At 45.5% G+C, this 26,317-nt stretch overlaps 2 protein-coding genes across 3 annotated transcripts in view; one reads left to right on the plus strand and one right to left on the minus strand.

Annotated features, from left to right (window-relative positions):
- Nucleotides 1-343, minus strand: part of TMEM63A (transmembrane protein 63A) — a 29,044-nt gene extending 28,701 nt beyond the window's left edge. The window contains exon 1 of the mRNA XM_057398838.1: nt 148-343. Coding sequence (XP_057254821.1) covers nt 148-333 — 186 coding nt within the window. The 5' untranslated portion in view covers nt 334-343. The remainder of the gene's footprint in view (nt 1-147) is intronic.
- Nucleotides 344-3,166: 2,823 nt separating this feature from the next.
- On the plus strand, nt 3,167-21,756 carry LOC130593577 (left-right determination factor 2-like). 2 transcript variants are annotated; one of them, XM_057398840.1, is made up of 6 exons: nt 3,167-3,259; nt 16,745-16,975; nt 17,537-18,018; nt 18,884-19,121; nt 19,950-20,189; nt 20,479-21,756. In XM_057398840.1, the coding sequence occupies exons 3-6, from the start codon at nt 17,754-17,756 to the stop codon at nt 20,816-20,818; spliced, it is 1,083 nt and encodes a 360-aa protein (XP_057254823.1). In that variant the 5' UTR covers nt 3,167-3,259; nt 16,745-16,975; nt 17,537-17,753; the 3' UTR covers nt 20,819-21,756. The 2 variants fall into 2 exon arrangements, with proteins under 2 accessions (XP_057254823.1, XP_057254822.1); XM_057398839.1 differs by having other exon boundaries at nt 16,745-18,018.
- The last annotated feature ends 4,561 nt before the right edge of the window (nt 21,757-26,317 follow it).

Raw genomic sequence — 26,317 nt, forward strand, 5'->3', positions numbered from 1 at the left:
TTTGATGCTCCCAGGATGGCCCTAGCACATTTCTTATGTTGAAGATCCTCAGAAACAAATTTCCTGATAAATAAGAGAATTCTGAAGAACTTCACTTTTGAGAAGGCCACAGATATTTTCAATACAAGAAACAGAAACTGGACTTACAAAAAAGAAGGTTACATCAAGCAGCAGTACAGTTGGGATTCCACCAAAAGTTACGCCTTGGAGCACTGTGCTGCCCTGGGCAGTGCTATAGCAGTATGTCTCATTTGTTGAGTTGAAAGGTAGACTTCTATTCCAGAAGTAGACTAGATGAGAATGTCCAAAACCCAGGAAAAAGAAAGGGTTCATTTTGTGTTTCCTTTAAAAAAAAAAACAGAAAAGAGAAACAACCATGTGAAAAGCCTGCCTGGTATTTGTGAGATATACTAATACTGCAAGTATAAAAAGAGCAGAAAGATTCAACCAGGAAGCTACTTTGGAAAAGAAGTTATATTTGACAAACTTTCCCCTTCACCTGTAAAATATTACACAATACCTGACAGCCCCAGTTACTAGCAGTGCCCAGTGTGAGTTCCAGGCATCCAACCAACCATGTTCTGTACACACACTTGAGGAAGATGACTAAAGACCTACACAAACTAAATTCTCTGTCTTCTGAGCTCTAGTATCAAACTACTTATCCCTGCCTGGGTTCCGATTTTAGGAGTAACATGGGACATCAGATATTCCAACAGTGGCAAGTTGAAGATTTTACTCCTAGTTGATGAGCATGTGTTGAATACACCAGCTTGTGAACGTTGTATTAAAAAAATGTCAAGACCTTGAGATTATTAACTAATTTCCTACTAATCCCACAGGAAAGAACTACTACACAAACATTCATCTCTGCTGTTAGGATACTGTGTGATTTTCCTTTGTTAATGGTATTCAACTGAAAGAAGTGCACAGTGCACCACAAACAAGAAAGAACAAAGAATATTTCTAAAGAGAACAGCCATCTACCTCATTTTAAGTCAACTGACCTGCTCAGATAATGCGGTAACATAAAAGAATGAACAAGATTTGGCTGCTGATACAAACTTTTTTTATCAGCGCAGGCAATTGCTCACTTATTTTGGGGCTTTCCACTTCAAGCATTTCTTTTCTTGTATCTTACTAGCCTGATGGCTTCAATGTAGTCTGGACAAAAGCATGTTTCATACATAACACCCTTCTGACTGACAAATTCATGAAAAAAGCATACTCCAAAAAAATACCCTTTGAAAGCAAATAAGGCACTCATCCACACAGGTCCAGGGACACTGCTTTTGGGATACCATGCCTTTGTAAGAGGAACACACGTGTCTGATGGGAGCACTATTCTGGATGCTGAAAACAAAACCAAACCAAGATTATTTATAACTGCAAGTTCTCCCTTTAAACAGCAGGAAATCAGCGTGGAGAATACTCCTTCCAAACCAGCTTTTACTAAAGACTGGACTGTGTGACATGGTGGGAAAGAAATTCTGTCCCAACTGACACGTTTCATCACAGGGAAACATATAAACAAACCAATGCGTGCCGGGAATCTATACTTGCTTTCCAAGAATGCAAACTGCTGACAAAAGGTACTATTGAACACACTTCCGAAACCTTCACCACAAGTGCACAGACAGCACACCAAGTTTCACGTAACATACGTATCTTATCAGACACAGTTTCTAGTTCTTAAAAGCGATTATTTTAAAGATATTTTTAAGCTATATTTATATTATTATCCGGCTGTCAGGAAGATAAAGAGAACGGCAAGACCTGCCACGGGTGGATTTGTGCTGCAGCAACCAAGAGGCACTTGGCCACGTTTCGAGGCAAGGCGAGCACCGGTGCGGGCTCCATAAACGAGAACCCACCTCCTTTCAAAGGGCTGGGACCCCGATAGTGTCTCCTGCCCGGAGAGGGTGTGAAACGGAGGTGTCAAGGCCCGTTTCTCGGGCGGCACACGGAAATCTTGCAAGGAGCCGACCCCTCAGTTCCCCGCTCGCCTCAGGGCAACGAACATGCGGGGGCAGCCCCCGCCCCACAGGGAGGAGACGCCTCCAGGGCCGCCCGCTCCCCGCCCCGAGCCCGCCGAGGGTCCCCTGCGGGCACTGACGAGGAAGCGGGGAGGCGGCCCTGGGAAAAGGCCGGGTCCCTCAGGAGGGCCGGGCGGAGTGGAACCGGCAGCCCGGCCACCCGTCAGGGCTCACCGCAGCCCTATCCCCTCCCCGCGGGCACCTCAAGTAGCCTCTGCCCCGCCGGTGCCCGCACAGCGCAGCTGACAAGGGCTGCCCCCGCCCTCCCTTACCTGCACCGCAGCTTCTCCCTTCCCTCCCGTCCCGTCCCCACACGGGGCGCCGCACCACAACACCCGTCCCAACCCCGAAGTTACGAGCTTCAGCAACAAGTCCCGGGAGCTGCGCATGCGTGACAGGTCGGGGCGGCGGCCATAGCTCGCCCGCCTTCTGTCTTCCTGACGGGGTGGTATGGCGCCGCAGAGCAGCTGTGTTCGTGGTGGGGAAATGGCTGCTCCGCTGTACCCTTCTTTTCCAGACCCTGGAGTGTTCTCCTTAGGGAAGGGACCATGTAGTGAAATAACCGGCGGCGACTTGCTGTCGTTTTTCGTGTTCCATCTCATCTGTCACCAACATGGCGTGGCAGGGGGGAGATGTGATCACCCGGTTTTAGTCAGCGGAGTTTTGCTTCAGACACCCAGAGCCGTGGTGGGAGCTGGGTTTATTCCCCATACCACAAGCAAGAGCTTCAGGTTAGAGGCCTGTGTATGCCAAAGAACCTGCCTTTAAAGCATAGAATCACAGACTGGGTTGGAAAGGACTTAGTCCTAGCCCCCTGCCATGCACAGCTTGAGCCAAGCATTCCCTTGATGAAACAATGTTGAAATGGCATCTACAATGGTTTACAACAGTTATTTCTGATGTTCATAGCTAAGAAGGTTTTATGCCAGATCCTACCGATAAAACCTTTGGTAAAGAATGAAGGATTTCAAAACTACTTTGTGGTTTCTCAGTGTGGGCTACAGTGCTGTGGTTTGGAGGAAGCCATTTTGTGCCTCTATGACTCGTTATCCATTAACATTGAAAAAACCTAGACCCAAACAGAGCTTTTTATAGAAAAATGATAAATAAATAATAATAATAAAAAAGAAGAAGATACGTGAGATTTCAAGAGAGACTTCATAGTTCCAATCTGGTGAAGTGGACAAGCGTGCAGGTACAAATGGAGCAGCCCATACACTAAGGTAACTCTGAAAGAGATTAAGTTATAATAGTAACATGGCTGTTCCACAAAATATTTGAAGCCTTTTGTCTCCACACACCTGAGAAATAGCATTCCAGTGTTGTAAATTGGAAAAAACAAAACCTAGGGAGTTTTATCTTAATGTGCCTATGACAGATCTGGGAGGAAACTGATTCCCAGCCCATGGGATGCTGGGGATCAAGGCATCTCTAGCAGCAGAGATGAAGAAGTCAGGCCACACTTGGAATGTTGGGTGCTTAAGGACTGAGCATCGCAGCTGCCAATAAGCCAGTATCTCCTCCAGTTGACAGTGTTGCCCATGCCTCTCCATCTTCAGCTCTTTATGTTCATGTCTATTCAGACTATATTTCTTAGGGCCCTGAATGCATACCTGCTATTCAGTTCCCTGCCATTTTATTAATCCACAACTGTTTCTCTCCGTCAAATTCTTGTTTCACTTTTCAGGGATGGCTGCTCAATGGAGAGCAGCATTTGGCTGTACATGTTACCTGCCTTCGTTCAGTCTATCCCACAGAAGGGGAAAAGTACTATTTACCTGCAGTAACTGAGAGACATTTTAAGATACAACTCCGTAATTTATCTAGCAGCTGCATTGTAGATAACCTGTAATTTTACACTGTTAGTTGGAAAATGGCATAAAAGTTCCAGCTCAAAGCAGAGTGGTTCAGATTCACTGCTGGAATAAAGAAATTCCACTGTTGTTGAATGATACTGATTATTTTAGCTCTGTGCTTAGGGATATGTTGGTGCTAAGGTTGTTTGGTGTGAGTGTAGTAATTACTCCATCTTGGCTTCTCTGGAGTAACTGTTCCTGTGGACAGTGTATTTTAAAACAGAAATCTAAAGTGGATTAGTTGTAATTGCTTTCTTTTAAATAAAGATTACTGATGTAGCTGCAGCAGAGTAGACCTATCACATAGGTGAAGCCTCAGTGTATGCTCACAGCTCTTACGCTGCTAGGACCAAAATCCTTTTGGTTGATTTTCTCAGTGATTTCCTTAGCTGTTTGTACTTTTGAGTCTTGCCTTATTTTTTCAAAATTAAGAAGGCCTTGCTGTGGATAGATTATCTTCCTTTGGAGTGTAAAATAGGTGATATTCAATGATCTTGACATTATAGTCTTGATGTTCTGCATTCTGAAGACTTTTGCCTGGCTACAAAATCATTTTCCCCTCTTTCTCACAAGAGTAACATCAGGCTTTTGTCATTTGGGTTTTTTTTTCTTCCTCTGTCTAGACAGGCTCTTTAGCTAAGTGGTGTGATTTTGTTTATCTCTAATTTCAACAGCAGAGTCACATTTCCCTCTTCCCTACCTCTTGTAAATAGGGTTTTGTTTACCACTGTCTGTTCTTTTGGTGACAAAAGCCGCATACTGTCATTAGTTGGCAAACGTTTCATTCTGTTGCTCAAGCAGATGGAAGTCCAGCCTCAGCACCTGGGGAGCAGGCCAACAGAATTTCAAATTCTTCCATCTTTCTTGTATTTTGCATGTTCCATATTCACTTCAACAGCTCTTTAGCACCAAGCTGAACAAGTGTGCTGGGTGTTTACACTTACGTGTGCGACTCTTCCCTTGCTTTATTAAATGACCTTATGTCTGAAGAACTCCTCTGTCACTTTAGTTTGATTTATCACAGCAGGACTTCCCTTGATGGGTGCACTCCCAACAGGACATCAATAGTCTCTGGACGCGAGTAGCAGGTGGCCTGATGCTTTACCATGCGTGGCAGCTCTCACTGTGGTTTCTTCTCTCTGAAGAAACTCGTTAGCCCAGATTGCTGCTCCTTACTTATCTGCCTATTCAAATATATCTTAATGGATTTAATTCAGGCTTCTAGCCTGGCAGCCCTTTGCTAGCTTTTTCTCCTTCATCTAGCAGTCTGTTTACAAGGCTTGATATACCCAAGGATTTGGTGTGGGCGTTAAGGAGTCTGCCTTTGAAAAGCCTGAGCATTAATATGTGTCTAATAAAAACAAACCAGTAATAAAATCTAGACAGATAGATTTAAATGAACTATAATCATAATACAAATCAGCAAGCAGCAATGTTGATTTAAATTAACAATTTACAGTTGGTTTCTTGCTATACTTATTTTTGTAGTGCTGCTTCACATTCATAGATAACATGTTGATTTTCAAGGTAGAAATAGCCTTGCATTAAAGTTGGAATGTATTTCTAGTAAGAGAATTCATTATTTTACAAAATATTTAACCTACTATAGCTATCAATATATGATAGAAATTTGTCTTGCTTTGCTTTTACATTTTGTGTCAGGAAATGGTGAATGGAGTGTTAGTATTGATGCTTGAGCATGATTGATTTTTCTCATGAGCTTTGTCAAGATAACAACTGGAGTTTTGTCAAAATGCACAAGTAGCTGCAGTCAGAAATAGCAGCACTGAAAAGTGCAGGAGAAAAAAAAAAAGCTTATTTCAACATATTTTGCATTTAAGCTTGATTTATGAAATGGTGAATTATTGTCCCTACTTTGTGCACTGAGCTCAGTGGTTTTGATCATCCTGGTTGTGCCTGAAGAGGCATCCCAGTGAGTGCTTCTGTACAACACCCCAGCTATGAACACTGCCAAACCTTGTCATAGGCTAAGCCAGGCCTGTGCCTTACCAGGGGACAATGCATGGACTTCCTCACCCCTGTGCATGGTGTGAGGTTTTATGCCTCTGTTCTGTGGCTGTGGAGGATCTCTTGCTGATTTTTAGGTTTATTACTAGCTCGTTGAAATGCAGCCGCTGTTGATGTGACACACTTCGGCACAAAACTAGGACAAGGTGATGTGAAACATGGATGACTTCATGATTTTCTGAATATACCTATTATCTTAATGCCTATCCATGTGTTAACCGTGTGTGTATAGAACCTGAAGGGAGTTAATGTATGAGTGGCGTAGCACTAACTATAATTAAGGCAGCTCTCTGAGAGAGAGGGAGATGGAGAAACCATCTGTCACAATGTGGTCTCTCCCAGTGGAGAGGACAGCACCTGGCTGCATGACCCCTTGGATTTAGGTGAATCAGGGAGCAGGTGTGTTTGTCACCAGTATAAAATACAAACCACTTACAGCTTGCTCTTGGCTGCAACAGATGTTAGTTTTAGTGAAGAACTCTGGTGTCCTGTAGAGCCTCTGTGCTCCACAGCTTTCCTGACCATAAATAGTAACTCTCGTTGTACCAGTACCAGGGTGAAAGCAAACCTGGACAGATATTAAGAACATCCTGCCTTGGGTTCTGCTTTCCTTGGAGCAGAAAGCTGGGTGATTGCTTTTGCAGGAGCCACAGAACGCCCCAGGAGATCTTGCAGTCTAAGCTATTGGAAGGTGAAGTCAGCAGGGTTTGCTGGAAGCTTGAATTCAAAGTACGTATTTGTTACCCAACCTCTCAAATCTTGGTTTTAATTAGAAAAGATTGGAAAAGGGAAAATAGGGTTTAGTTTTTTTTCAAATACTACTCATTCTGAGCAAACTAGTTATTCCATTGATTGGTCTGCTTTATCCACTCTCTACTAAGAGTCCAGTGAGATTCACAGCTTTTAGACTTAAGAACTGGGTTTCAAGGCTTTGGTGATGGCTCTTCCTTGTTCACTGGCTTGACTTCCCTTCAGGTATCAGCATCAGACACATTACTTGAACCTTTATAAATGTAATTCACAGTATTTTTAAAGTGTCAAAAGCTTAAGCCTTAATATAGATTCATAGAATGGTTTGGGTTGGAAAGGACCTTAAGATCATCCAGTTCCAGCCCTCTGCCGCGGGTAGGGACACTTCACACTAGACCATGTCACCCAAGGCTCTGTACAACCTGGCCTTGGACACTGCCAGAGATGGAGCATTCACCACTTCCCTGGGCAACCGGTGCCTCACCACCCTCACAGTAAAGAACTTCCTTACGTATTTGAATAGAGATCTGGATTAAATGATTTTTAAAGGACTTCTAAAACGAGTAATCTTTTTTCCTTTAGGCAGGAAATCCTGCTTCCCACTTCTGGACTTAGGAACAAAAAATCAGAGTGCAGACTATGAGGATTTCAAAGAGCTTTGATTTTATTTGAATCCCAGGTTCACTCAAAGCAAACCTAAAGCAGCAGAAGAGTTATGCTCATTAGCTTCTGTGTTCCACCTAGGAGCTTGCACCAATAATTACCTCTGTAGATTTATGTGTGTTGGCCTTTAGATCTGTTAAATTCAGATTTTGGCTTTGTGAAGAGCTGAGAAGATCTCTGTTACATTTTCCACTGCAGCAGTGACTTGGCTCCTTTGCAGATACATGCTGTAGCAGGCGAGTGCGGGGTGCCACTAATGACAGCAGGATGAGCAGGATCCTGGTGAGCCTATGCAGGGGGTCAGGTGCCAGGTACGCCAGGCGCTTTGGTGACAGGATGCAAAGTGGCTTAAGCAGGAGGCCGTGAAGAGCCATTGCAATGGCAAACAGCCTTGACTAAAAGAAGTGTGGCTCTTTCCAGCAAGGAAAATCCTGCACCCAGGGCCTGGCTTTACTGGAGCATGGCTGGAAATGGTGAGGTGCTGAAGCATCCATGCTGCTTGAGGCATGCTGCAGGCATGTGAGTTCTCCCTGGACACTTCATGGGACCTGTGCTATAGGGGAACGGTAGAGTTACCTAAATACTAGCCATTCCTTAGCGTGTGATCACCTTTTGGACATGTTATCACCATACCTTCTGATTTTCCCATTCTCATCCCTCCCTATGCATTCTTTTGTTCCTTTTTTCTGCAGTAGTTTATTTCCTCCTTCCATTCATTCTTTCTCATGTTTGCTTTTCTGTGATGATTTTATTTTCTCTGAATCCCTTGTTTTTCTTTCTGTTCCATCTTTCTCTTCTCAAACAGTTGCAGAGGGTATAAAAGTATCCATGTGGCCTGATTTGTGTAAAAAAGTAATGTAGTCACTGCAAGCGGAGCTTAAAGACATGGGTGATCTGAGGACCAATGGGGAGAACTTTCTTCCCTGTACATAAGCAGTAACAGATGGCAAGAGGGATATCTCTTGTTTTACTGAGATACTCTATGTACAGTTACTGTTAGAGTCTACTGGTGATTAGGGTTTTGTTTATAGAAGCTGTGGTTGGCTGGTGCCTTTGAAAATCAGGTTATTTATTTTGGTGTCTAAATATGGACTTGAAAATTTTGGCCAGGGAGATTTGCTCAAGGTCATTATTCTGACTCAGGGACAGAACAAGGAAAAGGAAACAAACCTTTTCAGCTCTGCCTTCCTATTGATACTCTATACAGTTTCAGTAAAGTAGATGTTTAGATACCCAGATTCAGTAAAGCAGATGTTTATATATCCAGATTATATACCAGATTATAATGAAGTGAGTGATCAGAATTGATTTGGGAGGAGTTAAAAGCCCATCCTGTAAAGTGGCACAGTCACTTTGTGGAGTTTCTGGAGTGAGATGGACCCTAGAGCAGGAGAAATGCTCCATGTTGCATGGGAGCATCTAGGCCAACTATTCCTGCCTTCACAACATGGTGCACCTTTTCTTCTACATCCTGTCTGGGTCAGTTTCTGGGACTGTTTGGGCACAGCTGAGAGGGTAGGTTGAAGCTGTCACTGCTGCACTTGGAGCCCTGAGACGAGCAGACTTGAGGTTTAAGACCCTGATTTGCCAACTGCTCCGGGGAGCAGTGAGCCAGGTTGATCATAGTCCTTTTGCGCTGTAATTCCTGTGAAGATCAGAAGGGTTTCATACGTCAGTGTAAGACCTTGAACTTACTATTCAGTTGATCACAATGAGAGCATTTCTCAGAGGACATGAAATTATGTTAAGAAACCAGTTTCTTCCACTATCCTTAGGAAACAAGACAACTATGTCTTGTAATTGCTGCTGTTTCTGAATCACTTTCGAGGGAAACCCAGGCAATAGTATATTTTCATATTCTGTTGTGAATTGGAGCATTTTCTTCTTTAGGACAGCATGTGTTTAAAAGAGTTACCAGCCTGGGAACACAGTGAAGTCCAGAGGTAAACTTTCCTATCACAAGGGACTGAGAACAAATCAAGCAGTGCAGCCTCCGAAGAGATTTAAGAGCCAGTCTTCCAAGTCTGCTACACATAGTGATTTTCAGATTCCTTCCACTGGATTTGTAGAACCTGAATGTCATTGAAAACACCGTTTTGCTGTAGTCTGAGGTGTCCTAACAGATCTGGTCAAACTAAGTAAGAATCTCAAATTCATTCCTGGGCCATCTAAGTCTCCTCCTTGATTGTAGTAATTTATTTCTAGTTTTCCTGTCGCAGAGGTAAAAAGATTCCTCAGGTTTAGAATAAAAGCAGAGAAGAGGGACTAAGCACCCAAATTTTGTCCAAATAGAGAAAAAATGGATTCTGAATTCCTTTTGGGGCATTTAAAAATCTTCCCCACATGTATGATTCGTCCAAAGATCCTGGATTCTGTACTGGCAACTGCTGTACTGGTGCTGCGTAAGTAAAACAGATTTTAGTCACTATGTCTTTACTATAGTTATTCAGCCTGGAAAGCTGACAAATACCAGCTTCAAAGGCATGGCATTTCCTACAGGACCCCATGTTGAATCCAAAAGTAAGGTTCAGAAATGCATTTGGTTGCTATGAGGAAATGTTGGTAATTCCTGGATTAACGCTTGTGAATAAGCAAATGGCTAGGTAAGAAAAGAAGAGACAAAAGCAACTGAAGTTTGTGTTTCACGCTTCAAGTGACTTGGCCAAGTGTGGTTACATTCCCTTTTAAAATCAAGTGGCCACGGTGCATCTCCCAGGGTCCTGTAGTATGAATGCTAAAAGGATTAAAAGTAGCCAGGTCACACAGCTTTATTTTACTCTTTACAAGGGCCACGTTAAATCCAAGACTTTATACCCCTTGTTTACATAGATATGAGTACATAGCAGGAAATTACATCATTTGACCTGTGTCATGAAGTAAAATACCCCTTTGTGTTCTGTTTTGGAGTCAAATACGTAAGGAGGTGTGTTTTATCCAGTGCTTTCATCCTGAAGTCTTTTTCACTAACAAGTAGTAACATACCCCAAAACGTTACAAAAGCAATGCAGTGATAATATAAGTATTTAAGTGAAAACAGCTTTGTAATAACTGCTTAAGTGGTCTATACACACACCCTCCTTCCTGCACATTGCAGCATTGTTTGAAGGCAAAAGAAAAGTAGGGGGATCTTTTAATACTTGTTATTACGCACTTCTCAAAAGTGTAATAGGGTACCCAATGTAGAGTGAAAGGTAATGGAATGAACAAGATAAATAATAAAACAGTGTAAGTAGGAAACAGCTCACTAGCGTCAAAAATGAGTTAATGATCTGAAATTTTATAACAGGTCTAAAATCTTTTAAATGCATATCAAATACCCTGTCGCCCTTGAAGACCATTCTCAGAACTCTGAAGACGAGATGCCTGCAAAGTTCAATTCAGTGTTTACAGCAAGTTAAGCCTGCATCTTTCTGTTTAAAACCAGTGACTATGAGGATGAGGGATTATAGTCTGATTCACATCACCAGTTCCAAGAAGACTGTTTTGTACCTCTTGAATCTCCTGCACCCTCTGAAGCTTCTCAGACATTCTGCCCCAGCACCACCCCAGCTCACCCAAAGCTCGGGCAGGCAGATCTGGTGCTGTTGCTGCATCCATTCAGAATTCCATTTCATCATCCTTCCGATCATGGCACTGATGTGCTGTTAACATCAAGGAAAACAGCCATGTGCAAGTAATTCTTTGAAACTGAATACATCTATGTTCCACGGTGTAAAACCCACTGACACACAATAGCCCCTGAGTCACTTTAGCAGCAGATGTTACAGATGGAAGACAACCATACAAGTAGTTTAGCTCATTTTCCTGCTGTTGCAGGTATCTTTTTTCCTATCAATGTGTTTGCTAAGGCGCTGCCCAAGTTAATGTTAAGTATCTCAGTGAGGTCTAACGGAAGCCTTTAGGCAGTTACTCCACACTCCATCTGATGCACCAAATTAGAGAAGTCTAAAGTATTTATCAGGTCTATCTTGTAATCTCTGTGCACGTTATGACTTCATTTTGTGTTCTATGATCTTGCAGTATTTGTTGTAATTTTCCATGCAAGGAAGAGCCTTTTTTTGCACTACACTAATATTACTATACTGTATAACAGCTCACAGGGCTTAACAGAAGAGGTTCCTTTTAAATCTCACTCATCTTGGCCTTTCATCTTTATTTTTTGCCTGCAGAACAAAAACATCTTCCAGAAAAGTTAGTAATGCAAATTATTCGACTTTCATTAACGTTACTTCATAATCTTTCTGCTTTTTCAGCTTCTTTTGGTAATAGAAATAAATTACAGCTGCTAAAATACAGTGTTATTCTTTATCTGACTTGGGGAAAAAATGGTTAATTTGCATGGCAAAAAGAGGGAATTCTGTTCAGTGAAGCAAAAGTTACTAGAGTTAAAATTAACTGGAGGCAATATGATCCAGAATTAAGCCAGGCTACTTGCTGCCACAGATGAAATATGAATAGTGTTCCAAATGTATTAGCATGACAGGAAAATGGGGGCATTTCTCAGTCAGTGGAAGGCCACTCAGTACACAAACTTGGCACAGAATCTGTAGAGGGATTGGGACAGTGTTGTTTAGGTTGGAAAAGATCTTTACGATCATCAAGTCCATTTGTTAGCCCAGAATTGCCAAGTCCACCCATAGAGATGGCAGCTGACAGGGTCACACACTGAGCCCTCATGGTGACATTCACTGGAGTGTGTTGGTTAAAGGCCAACTCAGCAGCACGCACCACCAAGAGCAGGGAGAGCCTGTGCAGCCACACCAGCCCTGCCTGGCCCAGAGGTGGAGTCTTAACTTCCATCACCAAGGCAGGAAAAACATACTCTTAAAAAAAGGCTGATAAACTTTTAACAGCATCAACACACAGCTGCAGAGAGAGGAGAAAAGATGCAGCATTTTAACTAGGCAGATAAATGGAATCTCATTAGAAAATTAAATGGTGCTCCTAAAAAATACAGCTATTTCTCAGTAATGGAGACATTCCTTAATGAAGTGGACTGTGGTATAAAACAGGCCATTTAGGGACATATGTTTATTTGTCTGATTCAGCAGTATTTGCTAAATGTCAGTGGTTTTGCCTTTTCTGTAGCCATCAGAGTGGTAACAAATCCTGCTTCCCCAGCTCCAAACAAGGCACAGATAAGGGCAGTGGGGAGGAGACTGCAGAGGGGACGGAAAAAGCTGTATTTAAACAGTTGTGTTTGCTTTTCTGTTAAAAAAAAAGTCTTGGACATCTCTTTTCTGCCAGAACACTGGTACTTTGCAAATGCTGCCAACACAAAGTCTGTGAGCAGGCCAGCTGACATCAGCTGACCAAGGACATAGTGGGACATTGGATGTTATATCCATTCCTCTTCAAACAAGCAGCCTTTTGTCTGGGCTGTTTGACCAAAACAAGCCTGTGAGTAAAAGCAGGAGCCTGCCTATGGAAGGCATGCTGAAGTCAGTGCAATCTGAGATACATAGCACCAGGAGCTGCATGAGCTGAGTTTAAGATTAGACCAGGTTTGCAAAATCTCTCAAATAAAATGGGGGATTTACTATGCTGGATGCATTACAGGATAAGTGCATAAGGAAACATTATTCCTGTTGCTGCCTGGGGCTTCATCATCAGCATTTTGTGAGAGGAACCCAACAGGACATGCAGTTTGTAAGACGTTTCATTGGAGATAGCCAGTGCAGTCTAGCGTACGCAGGTGTTGAGGAAAAGCAGGCTCCTGTCCTAGCCTAGAGTAAATGAATTGGATAATTTCTGTATAGCTCAAGTAGATGATTTCTCCACAAAACTTGGTACTGGAATTGGCTCCTTAGCTGTCAGGCAGAGCAAACGTTAAGAACTGAGGCTGTGGTTGCAATGGTATGAGTTTTGTGCACTGTCAGGTCGGAATGAACGTGGTTCAGCTCAGAGAAGGGGCACAACGTTCTATTTCCCAGAGTCCTATTAGCCGGAGTCCACAATGCAGATGTAAAGTCCATATTTATGCACCCACTCTGGGCATGGGGTGATGGTGCATGGAAATGCTTAGATAAGGACAGGCAAGTCAGGCACAAAGCCTTTTGGCACAAGAATTAACACAGCCAAATTCTGGAACAAATCATGACCAGCAGAAAGGATTTAGTGCAGATCAGTGCTCTGCATTGAGTGGCTTTGCTGTTTGGAGCCTGGCCCTGGGAGCCAGATAAAAGTTGGATGTCTTGTGCTATCATGCCATGTCTTATGAACCTTTTCCATGCCAGGTTCTAGCAGAGTGGGCTGAAGCCATGGGGAGCAGACGTGCAAACTTATGAGCTATGCTGGCCTCACCAAATTTCTGGGTGCTGTTCTTCTGACTCTGCACACTGAGCAAGCTATTCATGCTCTGATGAAAGAGCAGCTTCTCTAGAGGTAGAGGAGGACTGAAAGCCACTGCCCCAGCGAGATGGTTTCCCAGTACCTTTCAACAGGCATATCCCATTTTCATTCATCCCTGTCATGGCGGTGATGCCCTGGCATAGGTTGTCCAGAGAAGCTGTGGCTGCCCCATCCCTGGCAGTGTTCAAGGCCAGGTTGGATGGGGCTTGGAGCAACCTGCTCTAGTGGAAGGTGTCCCTGCCCATGGCAGGGGGTTGGAACTGGATGAGCGTTAACATTCTTCCAACCCAAACCATTCTGTGATTCTATGAATTAGCGCTAGTTGTTCTGCATCATCCCTGGAGCTACACAGGCTGGATGGAGTGAGGCATATACTGCCCTTCTCCTTGCCTAAAGGCAACATCAGCATACAGGTTTGCCTCTTTGCTGGGGGGTGGGACAAGTGTTGCACTGTGTTACACCTCCAGCCATGCTTGCGCTGAGGGCAGGCTAAGCCATGAGCCCTCAGACAGTATTCATGAGTGAATACTGCCTGCTGCACTTAGTGACATCTCTCACTCTCATCCTGCACTGAAGCTGTTGTGCAGCTTGGGAGGTGAGAAATGGAAATGCTTTTTGCCTTGGTCACTGTTTAGAAATTAGGCTTAAACCCAGACTGAGAGAAGTGAAGCTGCTGTGTGCTGGCAGTGGGGTGGCTTTCCAGCTTGGTGAGCTCCATGTTCTCTGTCTGGACTTGCTTGATGCAGGGCAGGTCTCTGCAGAGGAGTGGGGGTTCCACCGCCAGCACAGACTATGCCAGTCAAGAAAGAAGCCAAAGATGCCTGTGAAATCCCACTTAAAGATGTGTAACCTGGGTTTAAAATGGATATCAAGATTGAAGCACTGGCTGGCGGCTGTCATGGTGTGTTAGTGAGGCAGCACGAGAAGGGCATAATTTCATGCATCAGCTGCAGTTTGCTCCTACTTTTGAAACCCATAACCCAGCACTTCACATGACCAGCTTATTTTGTGGTGGTGTGTTTGTTAGTTATGTAAACCTCAGTGTGCTTCAGACTGGAAAAGAACATGAAACAGAACATCTACTTGAATTCCTTTCTTAACTTGGCAAGTTTATACCTGCATCTTAACTACTACTGTTTTTACTTCCACACTCCTGGATTCAAAAGACCCTGATCTGGGGGCATATCAGACCAAAATCTACATAGAGATGCGCTCCCATCTCTGTGCAACAAACCTGTTGCACAAATCAGGGCATTTCTTGGAGCACACAAAAGCTGCTGCCTTTCACACCACTCAGGCAAAGGCTGTTCTGCAATTGCAATGCGAAAGAATTGTGTCCGTGGAAATTCAAATCTTGAAAATATTTAGATCCTCGCTGACATACTGCAAATACATTTGAAACTTTCTTGTATCCCAGGATAAGGGCTACATAAGTAGGCTAAGACTTTCACACTTTCTCTCTGAACCTGTTGGATTTATTTGCCAAACCCCATTGTATAGATATAGCCAGCAAATGTCACGGGGAACCATTTGTAATGAAATTAAAGCTTAAACATAAAGATTCTCTCTTCCCTAAGCACTGGCTTCTATTAAAACTGGAAGTTGTTCATATTTAATCCCTTGCAGCCTCTGCAAATCCTCTGTTTGACATTTTGAATGTGCCATACAGGTTCTAATACACATTACACAAAAAGAGCTATTATAAAATTCCTGACTTTTTCTTGTTTGTGTGACAAAGGGGGAATGGCAAATCCTCCAATTGGACCAGATAATCACTCTCCTGTGAAAAGCCTACAATCCACATCCTCTGTTTTCTTCTTAGCTGAGCTTCAACTGTGTTTGGTCAATAATTTTGTGTGTGAAGCCCATAAATCACCTTCCAATACACACTGGACAGTGGAGAGTCCTGGTGGATTAGACATCAGCTGCAGGAGAAATCACGTCACGTCCGGATCCAGGAAAGCCAAGTGCTGCTGGAACATTTCCATTTCATGTTATGGTTTTCTGAAGAGCCCTCTTTACACAGTAGGACCACTCTCTGGAGTGAAAGATGGATAAAGGTTTACAGGATCAGGTCTTCTGACATGACAGACCATTACAAATCCATGAATTGCAGTTTTACTTAGGTGACTATCACTGTATAAATAAATTCATTGCTGGAACTGAGTTATCCAACACTTACAGAGCAGATCTAAAGAAAACTTTGTTAGCCACCCAAACATTACTTAGGTGCAGTTTGTGCCCCAAGTCTCTGAAGTGGTTCATGGTGTGACTGCATTGGTTTCATGCAATGAGAAGCAGCCGTGCTGTTTAGCTGGGGAGGCAGTACAGGGGGAAAAGCCAGGCATACTGAGCCTTCCTAAGGGGCTGAGAGTGTCACAAAGATATCACATAAACCCCTTCCCTCCTCTTGCTTGCAAGAGCAGGAGTTTCTGACATGAGTTGAAGTTGAGGCAGTCAATGAAGTGGATATTTTTCACTGCTATTTGTGTCTTGGGAATGAATATAACAGAAAATATGGAATTGTTCAGAGGAAGAGGCTCTACAAAGGAAAAGATTAAAGAATGTACTGCCTTGGGCTGTGCACAGACTGTTAGTTTGTAGTCTATGTTTCCATTTTATCCTTAAAACTCAATTCAGCTAAATAAGGTGCCCCTTTAACATTTAATGGAGGCTTTATCATGGGTAAGGAGAAAAGTTTCTTGCAAGGTTATAAAGACAAAATGTTCACTAACGCAAGTGTTTAGTTACGCTCTTTCAGGCCACTTTGTTGCCTTCCTCTGTGTACAAACCATGCTGCCTTGGCCGATGCTTGTTTTAAGGAGGGATAAACCCCAGTGGGCTGCTTTTGTACAGGTTCTTCTAGCCAGGCTTTTCCCAGGGCACACTGTTCAGCCTGGACACTGGATCAAACTGGACAAATTTAAAACCATTTACAGAGACATTTAATCCTGAAGACATTTGTATGTATGCTCAGGCATGTCACTGCTGCAGAGCATGAGAATTTGCCCAAGTGCCATGCTCCATCACTGTTATCAGTTATATTTTATTCTTTTCCAGTGTGCTGCTCCTGGGATTTGTTTCAAAACCAGACTTCCACATCTTATGCCAGCAAAGGCCAGGGAAGCAGAGAATGTGAGCTTCAAGTTTAAAGGTTGACTTCAGGGCAAACATTTGTACACATCCCCCAGCCTCCAGGCCAGCTCTCCAGAGACTGAACAGCATTCAAAATACCAATATTCCTCATCCATGCTGTGGAAAAGCAGAGTGGTTTCTCATGTTCACTGAAAGGTGATCTGCCTTTATATAAAGCCTTCTTCTCTTAAGCACAAGTATTATGAAACCCACAGGAATCCATAAAGAGTGATGGGACATTTTTCTAAAATGCCAGACCTGTACATCTTCCACCTTCTGTGATTCAGGAGCAGCATAAAAGGTCATAAACCATTCAGCTCCTGTGATTCACTGCATTGATTCATGTGCTTAGTACAAATATTCAGAGATCAAAGCAGCACCTACCCCCCAAAAAAAAAGATTTTAAATGATTTTTTAATGCTTGCCATAAAGATGGACTTCCAGCTAAAGCATTATTCTCCTGATTGATAGTGGATATTTTAGGTAGCAAGTCCCCTACGGTAAAGATTGATGCTTCCTTTAAGAATCATATGGTGTGGTACCTAAAGCAATGTACTCTGCAGATGTGTTTCCTCCCTGACCTAGCCTGAACATGAGACACTGATCACACAGGGGTTTTCTGGGCAGAAGTTTACAGGGAGTTAAAAAAGAATGGAAACTTCTTCCCTGTGAAGGAATCTGGAAGCTCCCCTAAACCGTTTTGTATTAACTTTGCAGTGGATGAAGGTGTTAAACTGGCATGTGTCTATTGATGGGGAAGTGATCCTTTCAAGTTCTCTGCTTCATCCCCACTTGTGGAATTTGTTGTGCCAGTGGGATGAGGCTGGCTATAAAACCCCAGCATCCCGCTCAGGCAGCCTGCCACCACATCTCTGCTGAGAGACATCCCCCCTTCATCTCTGCTGGGCAGGCAGCTCTTTGCTGACAGAGGAGGATGGATGTGAGGTTCACCCGGATGCTCTCCTTGCTCTGCCTGGTCATCACAGTCCGAGCATTTACCCAGGAGGGGTTCAAGGAGGTGTTGCTGAAGCAGCTGGGGCTCTCTGGGGTCCCTACACTTCATAGGAGAGACTTGGTGGATCTGGTTATCCCAGACCATGTGAAGAACAAATACATCTCTATGCTGAAGCGGCAAAGGGTGAAGCGCCGAGCTTTGCCGAGCCTGGCCGGCATCCTCAGGGGGATCCCTGGCAACGCAGGTAATGTTTCTGCTGGGAAACTCCTCACTGTTGGGAGCTTGGGAAGCGTTGTGCTGTTGCCATGGGAGGCAACAGGATGGGCACAGGCAAACCCACGTAGGGAATGAAGTTTGGGTCTGGCTCCAAACCTGAGCTGAGTAGAAGAGGGGCAAGTAACACGCATGAGTAAGACCTTGCACCTGGAGAGCGGGTCCCAGAGCGGGGCAGGCTGCTGCTGGGGCTTAGTAGAAGGGAAAAGCTTTGGTACCCAGGTAACATTTTGGGCAGGTGGAAAAGTGATGTTAAAAAAAAATCAGTACAAAGTGCAGATCTGGCAGGTTTTGGGTCAAAAGTCTAGAAAGTCCTCTGATAAGAATCACATCTCTTTGAGGATATTTCATTCTCCCCTGTATTTTTGTTTTGATTTGTTTTTGTTTGCCTGGGAAGAACATCAAAGAGGAAATCAGCTCTGCAGACACCATGGGGTTTGCACAAGGACACTTGTTTCAATTCCAAAAGGCATACATAGCACCCTATGCAGCAAGTGAAAGCACTTTTTCATTGCAAGTGGGGCAATTTCCTGCTCTTGTGCCCAGTGCTGGCACAATGCGATGTGAACCTTTTGGGGTTTACTGGATTTGGCGTCAAATGATATAGGAGATTTCTTTCCTTCAGATTACAGAGGCTCAGACATAGAAGAATTAGGGCATTTGCAAGACATTGATTTAAGTATGCATTAGAAAAGGTATGTTTAGTGGCTGTCTCTGCCACAAGGGCTGATGTGGAAGCATGGAAAGAGTGTGTTGTGATGATAATAGTGGATGATGTGTGGGGGCATTGCTCACTGGGATGGCAATGACAGGCTGTCTATTTTGTTCCTTGGCAGGAGAAGCCCTCTACTCTGACACGACCACACGCCAGAACCTGATCTTTGACATGGAGGGCAGAATACCTCAGAACAGTGAAGTGACAATGGCTGAGCTGAAACTCTTCAAAAAGCCTTGGGACAGAGCAAACCTGCCTGCCAGGCAGTCTCACAGGCCCATCTCCAATGCTAGAGTCAGCGTGTACTGGGTGCAGCGGCAGCACGATGGCACCAACAGGACCTCCCTAATAGACTCCAGGTAAGAAAGGGACCTCTCCTGAAGGCAGGACTCTAGTTACAGGGTATGGGTCCTCTGGGCTGGGTTTGGTTGTCATGTGTTTGTGCCTGCGGTCAGTCTGATGGGGTTACATCTGTAGAATCAGGCTCTATAGCCTCTAAACCCAGAATGAGTTTGTAAGAGCAGATATTAGGTTGAGACTGCAATATATGATGATTCATTGAAATGATCGGTTTCTGTGTGAAACTATGCCATGTACTGCCAGATCTTCCCCTTTAAAACACTTCACCTGGTTCACTTCTGTCTCACTCTTAACTCACATGGGTTACTGGCAGCTGATATGCTTTCAATTGGCCATCTCATTGCCTGGTTTCAATAAGTAAACTATGCAAGAAGCATCTGATTCTGTAGCCTTGAGCTCTGTGGAAGTTTTACAACCCTTGAAGGCAGAATTAGACATCAAACCAATTTTCTGGATGGGTAGAAACTTACAGCCCTGATGCAGCCAAGACAGGAGCAGAGGGGAATGCTGTGGTGTTTAGCAGCCTCACTAATCCTGAGGCTGCATGTAACCCTGTACTGCCATATTTCTGTATGAGCACGAAGTAATACCTTAACATGAGCACACAGAGTTTTATTTGGCCCTTCAGTGTCTGTTAGATCCCCATGCTCCTTTCTGAGGTGTGTGTTAATTGCTGTTGTGTTCATCAGAGTGCTCAGCAAAAATTACCATGTAATCAAGGCATGTGATAATCTATGGGGAGCAAATTATTCTGCTGCAGTGACAGTGCTGCAAGCCCAGGCTTTGTGTGATGGGCTTTTCTCTAATGCCAAGCTGTTGTCGTGCAGGCTGGTTCCTATACGTGAGTCGGGCTGGAAGAACTTTGATGTGACACAGGCCGTGCATTACTGGCAGCGGAGCAAGAGGCAGGAGCCAATGTTCCTGGAGGTCTGGATTGAGGGAGAAAGGGTAGGCAGCTATGCCTCAGAAATGGCCAAAGCCGTGCATTTCACCTCTCAGGACCCCAGGGATAAAGCCTTAAGCAAACCTGAACTGGTGCTTTACACCCTCGACTTGGAAGACTATGGGTACGTATGAAAGGTAAATCTGTACTGCCTCTGGTATAAGAGCGCCCCTGAATTATTGTGCTTACAAAAGGTGTGCAGCTCTCACCCTCACAAGTAAACTGGAGGAGTTAGAGAGAAAGGTGCTGAATCGCACCTCTCCTCTTCCCATATTTGTTGCCTGCCTATTCAAATAAAACCCCATCACAGCCCCAGTTTCACATGGCAGGGTGCTATTAACAGGGAGGGTTATTTCTCTTGCATCCCGCTTTCCAGTTACAGCATCAGTTCTTGTTTCTCCCTTGGCACACAGGGGCCCTGGGGACTGCAGGGAGGAGGCAGTGAAGGGGAAATCCACCTGCTGCCGGCAGAGGCACTACGTGAATTTCCGTGAGCTCCCCTGGGCGCAGCACTGGATCATCGAGCCGGCAGGGTACCAGGCTTACCGGTGCTCGGGGGGCTGCCTGCAGGCCCCCAGCGCCCTGCGCCGCTTCGCCTATGGGGAGCGTGCTTGTGCCGGGGTGGAGAGCTCCCCACTGCCCATGATGCTGCTGGTCAAGAGGGGCAACCGCACAGAGATCGAGGCGGCCGAGTTTCCCAACATGATCATCGAGAAGTGCGGCTGTGTGACGGATGGCATGGCACTGGTGTGAGGTGTGGGGCCAGTCAGGGTGCTACCCAGGCCCTGGCTCCTCACAGCCCTTCCCAAAGACACCCCAGGCTGCAGCCATGCAGTGATAAAGGTGCTGGGGGACCCCCACATACCTGTGTGCAAGGGACAGCATGCGCCCCACTACCCTGCAGAGAGCTTGCACTTAAAGCCATTGTCCATATAGATGGGCTCAGAAGAGCATCCATCTTCATGTATAACTGTGTGAGGGGTACCTGTGGAGCCTAATGCTTCTTAGGACCCTCTTGGTGCTAGCCAAATTTCACTGAATTTGATGGGCCTGCATCCAGTGTATTTCAGTCCCTACCCTGGAGTATTGCAAGCAGCTACAGGCAAAGGAGGAATGATCATCACCAGATAGAGAAGTAGTACATGGGTTCAGCTTTTCATTGTTAGACTCCTGGTTTTGGTCCTTGTCTGTCCAAGTCATGTTTATGATGAACTGGAGAGCAGAAGCACTTACATGTATATATTGTATACACACACACACGTGTACATATATATAGTATAAGAATATATGTATGTATTGTCTACATACATATTGGATATATACGTATTGTCTACATACATATATGTAAATAAAACATTGTCTAGAGCTCAAAGGAACATAGATATGCACGTATGTATCATATACATGCATACATGTACATAAAATATTACCTGGAACACAAAGGATCGTATTTTTGGCCCCTGCTCCATGAGCTTTGGAGAATTTCAAACAGAATTTAGAGTTCTGAAGTCAATGGGAATATTAGGACTTAGGTTTGCTCACACAAGTAACAGTTTGTAGAATCGTAGAATCACAGAAGCAAGTAGGTTGGAAAAGAGGTTTTAAGATCATCAAGTCAAACCATTACCCTAGGAAATCAGACCTTTATTTTTCTGGTTATGTCTTGCAGTTGTTTCAATTTAGGGATATTTTTGTGTGGTTACAAACTCAAGGCAATAATAAACCACAATTAAAGTAGCCATGTGTTTGCTTATATTTATTCTTAGGTATTAAAGTGGAGGGGAAGAAAGTCTCTCATGTTTCTGAATGCACCCAAGTGCCCAGCTCGTGTGAAGCTGTTACACACAGTAACAGCTCTTCTCGGTTACCTGTGTGATCCTGCCCGCTTCTGGCAAAGCTCATGGACCCAGGCGGGGACTGGCACTGGGCTGGATCTGCAGGTGAGCAGAGCCCACACCACCTGAGCTGCTGCAGAGGTTAAGCCAAGGCTTTCTTAAAGAGAAAACCTAGAAACGTACTAGTGTGTGGTGTCCCTGCCCGTGGCAGGGAGCTGGAACTAGATGATCTTAAGGTCCTTCCAACCCACCGCATTCTATGATTCTGACAGGCAGGAGAGGATGCTCTGGGTGTAAGCTGCAGCAGTGCAGTGCCAGAGCCCGCAGGCAGTCACCTGGAGCTGTACTGCAGGAAGAGATTAGCTGCTCGTGCTCCTCCCTTCCCAGGTGAAGTGCTTTAACCCTGACTGTTCCTTACGGAATGACATCTGACCAGCACATCCCCTGGAGAGATGCAATGACAATGGCTTTTGAACTGTAACAAACTGTTGGCCCGGGTGTCACCAATGATAATGATTTCCATACTTCGTGTCAGACTTCTCAGTAGGCAAGTGGCTCTGGGGATGAAGAGGTCACTGCCATCCATCTCTGTAGGATGTGGTCTCCGAGGCCCTGACTGAACCTCATGGGAGGACTCTGAAATGAGTTTGTCTGACTGGACAGGGTGGCCATGGGCTAGGTGAAAAGAGGGACCTGTTGGACCCTGTGGTGGCTTTAAGTCTCTCATCGGGAAGGCTGGATGTCAAGTGTCCCTGCTGCCCCGCAGGACCCTGGCTCTGAGGTCACCCAGGCATCTCTGCAACCACCATCACCTTGGCCTCTTGGTAGGCAGGCACCTTCCACTTGTGTAAATGTCTGTGGCAAAAGAAGAGCTTTAAGGGGAGAGAAGAAGGCAGAAGCACAGACTCACCAGTCACCAGCGCTGGGCTACAGCACCATGGGTTACTGGAATCAGAACTGGGCAAGCCAGATTGATCCCGGGCCATTTCTTCCTCATGACTAAGTAGCATCTATCTTAATGGCATTGGCATTCAGTCCCAGTTCCTCTCCTGGAACAGGGCATAGCCTGAAGGCCGTGAGCTCAGCTATCTTTTGAAGAACAAAGCCGGTGATTTACCCGCACTGCTCCTGGGGAAGAAAGTGTTTGAACTGGTTCCTGCCTAAGAATTAAGAACATTAACCCTGGCTGCCCTCCAGCACTTGGACTCCGGACATCACCCCCCAGGCCTGGGAAAAATCCCATCCAGTGCAGTCGGCACCAGGCTGCAGGGAGCAGAGCACTGCACCAGGGATGAACAGTGGGACCAGAGGGGTGGACAAGGACTGAGCCCTCTTTTTCTGCCCTCCATGAGGATTCTGCACCTTATCTGGCTCCCCTTGCTTTACTTCTGGCTCCCTTTTGCTCTGCTGTCCTGTGGACACAAGGTACCTAAAAGCGAGCAGTGGGTCTGTGTGAATGTGGGTGATGGGTGGCTGGGGAGGGGGATGCAGTGGCAGAGGAGACCCATTGTTACTCTGGGGCCCCATCCAGGACCATGAGGCTGGTGGTAAGCACAGAGCAGAGGCCTGGGGAGGAGATGATTTATAGAGAGCTATAACCATAGATAGCCTGGGTGGCTGCACAACAGGCTGGGCATCACTAACACCCATGTCCAGGGTGTGGGGAGGACTCCAGAGATTTCTACAGTACAAACCCCTCAGCCAGATGCTGTGGATGCAGCACTGCCACCCAGACACCAGCCCGTGCTGTGGGAAGTTATCTCTTGTCACCTTCCATCCTGGCTGCGTTTGCTGTGATACTTTCTGCGTGCTCCTCACTGCTTACGTATCGATACAACCTGTCACACGTACAGAGGCTGTGGAGCTCTCATGTCATCCTTTCTGTCTGAGCAGCACCCACCTGAGGGAAGGCAGAACATCTTACGTACCTGGCAGCAGTGTGGTTCAGCAGTAACATCTATGCTGTGCTGTAACATAGAATCATAGAATGGTTTGGGTTGGAAGGAACCTGCAAAGCTCATCCAGTCCAGTCCCCTGCAGTGAGCAAGGGATGTCTTCAACTAGATCACATTGCCCGGAACCACATCCCGCCTGGCCTCAAAGAGCAGTGCAGCGGTGTAGTGGACCATACATAGGCAGAAATGATGTCCAAAAATGTAAAGGTGTTTTAAGGCAAACCCAGTGTTGGAACACTGAGCATTCTCCTGTGCTACTGACAGTGCAGAGCACACACACGGCACTCAGGAGGGGGTGTGTGCTGCTCACAGCAAGGCCTTCAACAGCCTGTGAGTCCCAGGCTTTAAGTTAAGCTCTTGGGTAGGTGCTGGCAGTGGCAGCATGTCTGAGTTACAGCTTACAGCAAGCCTGAGCTCTGACCTGCCTTCACAGCACTGCTCACAAGATGATCTGTGATGTCCTGCAATGTTCAGTGGAGCTGGACATGAGGAAATCTGTTGGTCTTACAGGAGCTTTTCTCATGAGGGAGGCTTGGGCAGGGCAGCAGTGCTTTCTCTCCGTTATCGTTACATTTTAGGAGAGATAACAGAAGATTCAAGCCATGTCAAACACCACTGCTGGCTGGCTGACACTACCCTGTCTAATCCTCACATGGTTCCATTTGAACCAGGGTTGCTCTCCCATTTTCTTTCACAATCCAGGTGAAGTGACAGCTCTACCCTGCTGCTGAGACCTTATTTCCTCTCCTCTCTTTTTCCCCGACCCCTTTGCATTTCACAAGCCCCTACCAAGAGTGTCTGACACTTTGCCTTTCAGAGCAGCCTTCTAACTGCTGGTGTAAGTGGAAAGTCAGATTCCCAATCCACATCCCAGCAAGGGTGATAATCAGTGCAGCTCCTCCGGCTTTGGCTGGGAACAGCTGGAGTCTGGGAAAGGGGAACCCAGGACAAAGCAAACAACAGCACAGGCAGAGATCCCACAGGACTTCGAGGTCTTTAGGGTTGTCCCTGAACAGTCTCAACATCCAGTTCTTGCCATCTAATTTAATGTGAAGTTACTGTGCACAGTGCTGTGCCTGCCTTTAAAAGTTTCTCTGCTTGTTGAAAATCACAGAATCACGGAGTGGTTTGGGTGGGAAGGGACCTGAAGGATCATCTCCTGTGGGCGGTTCATCATCACTACTTCCCAGATGACTGCCAGCTTCCAGCCCAGCAGTCAGTAACTCTGCCACCCTTACGAGGTCTCACTGGTTACCTTATGCTGACTACAATATCACACAGGCCATAAGGTGCCATCTACAGCCACCAGACATAGTGTTTCCACTGACGTGTGGTATTGCCAGCAGATGTCTCACAAGCTAGCTTCTGCCTCCTTACAAACACTGCCCTTCTTTCCATACATCCCAGGTAGGAATGCTTGTTGCTCCTTTTTGCGCTCCAGGTTTTGTGCCAGTTCAGTTCCTTGTGCCTGGTTAGAGGCATGGAGTGAATTCTTCCCTGTGAGGGTGGTGGAGCACTGGCACAGGGTGCCCAGAGCAGCTGTGGCTGCCCCATCCCTGGCACTGTTCAAGGCCAGATTGGCTGGGTCTAAATCCAGACTAAGCATCCTGGATTAGCCAGCCCCTGGCCCTGGCAGTGGCTGGAAGCTGCGGTGCCTGGCCAGCACCTCCTGGGCAGCTGGAGGAGCCAGGGCAGTTGTCACCTCCCTGCCTCTGGTGCCATTAGGTATGTTAATCTGCAAAGCCACCCTCATTGCTCAGCTGGAACTGAGGGCAAAGCCGTGTTAACTAAGCAGGGTGCAGTCCTTAACAACTCAGAGTAAATGTCTTGGAGGAACCTTTAAGGTTTAAAAATAGCACCTTCCTGAGAACAAGGCACCGCTATGAACAAACCTTTGAAACACCAGCATTCTCCAGGAAGCAAGACCTTGGATAAGAATGAATTTCACTGGGGGATCAAGGTGGTTAATTTTGGCTGTTCCTGGAATAGGCAGAATGACATAAACGTGACCTAATACCCCACTGCGCAGCGGCACCATGCCCATGGGGCAGGGAGGGCCTGTGTGTATTTGATCACAGGGTTGTGGATTTCATCTGCTGCTGAAACCGGACACAGCCTCTGCTGTCAGCTCAGTGCCACCTACAGCAGGAAGTGGAAAACTAAAGGAAGAAATACCTGTGTGCTCAAAGTGGTGTTCAGGTCAGGACACCAAAGTAACTCGTGTATTTGTACACAATGGCGTGGGCTGCACAGCAAGGAAAAGGGAAAGGAGCCTTCTGGCTGGAGGTTGCCAGCTGTGTCTGCTTTGGGATGACCATTCTAAACTTCCACAGCTTATTTCTCTCTATCACTCATTCCCTGCTGTTTTCCATGTATTACATGTACTTGTATGTCTTTGCAGGGTGTAGATGGATCCGTTATGAGCTGAGGAAAAGCCCTTCCGCAGGTTTGTGCCAGTGTTT

This window comes from Pezoporus wallicus, unplaced genomic scaffold, assembly GCF_028554395.1.
Source record: "Pezoporus wallicus isolate ANWC-B61680 ecotype Strahan unplaced genomic scaffold, APGP_CSIRO_Pwel_v1 contig_5231, whole genome shotgun sequence".
Classification (NCBI taxonomy): Eukaryota; Metazoa; Chordata; class Aves; order Psittaciformes; family Psittacidae; genus Pezoporus; species Pezoporus wallicus.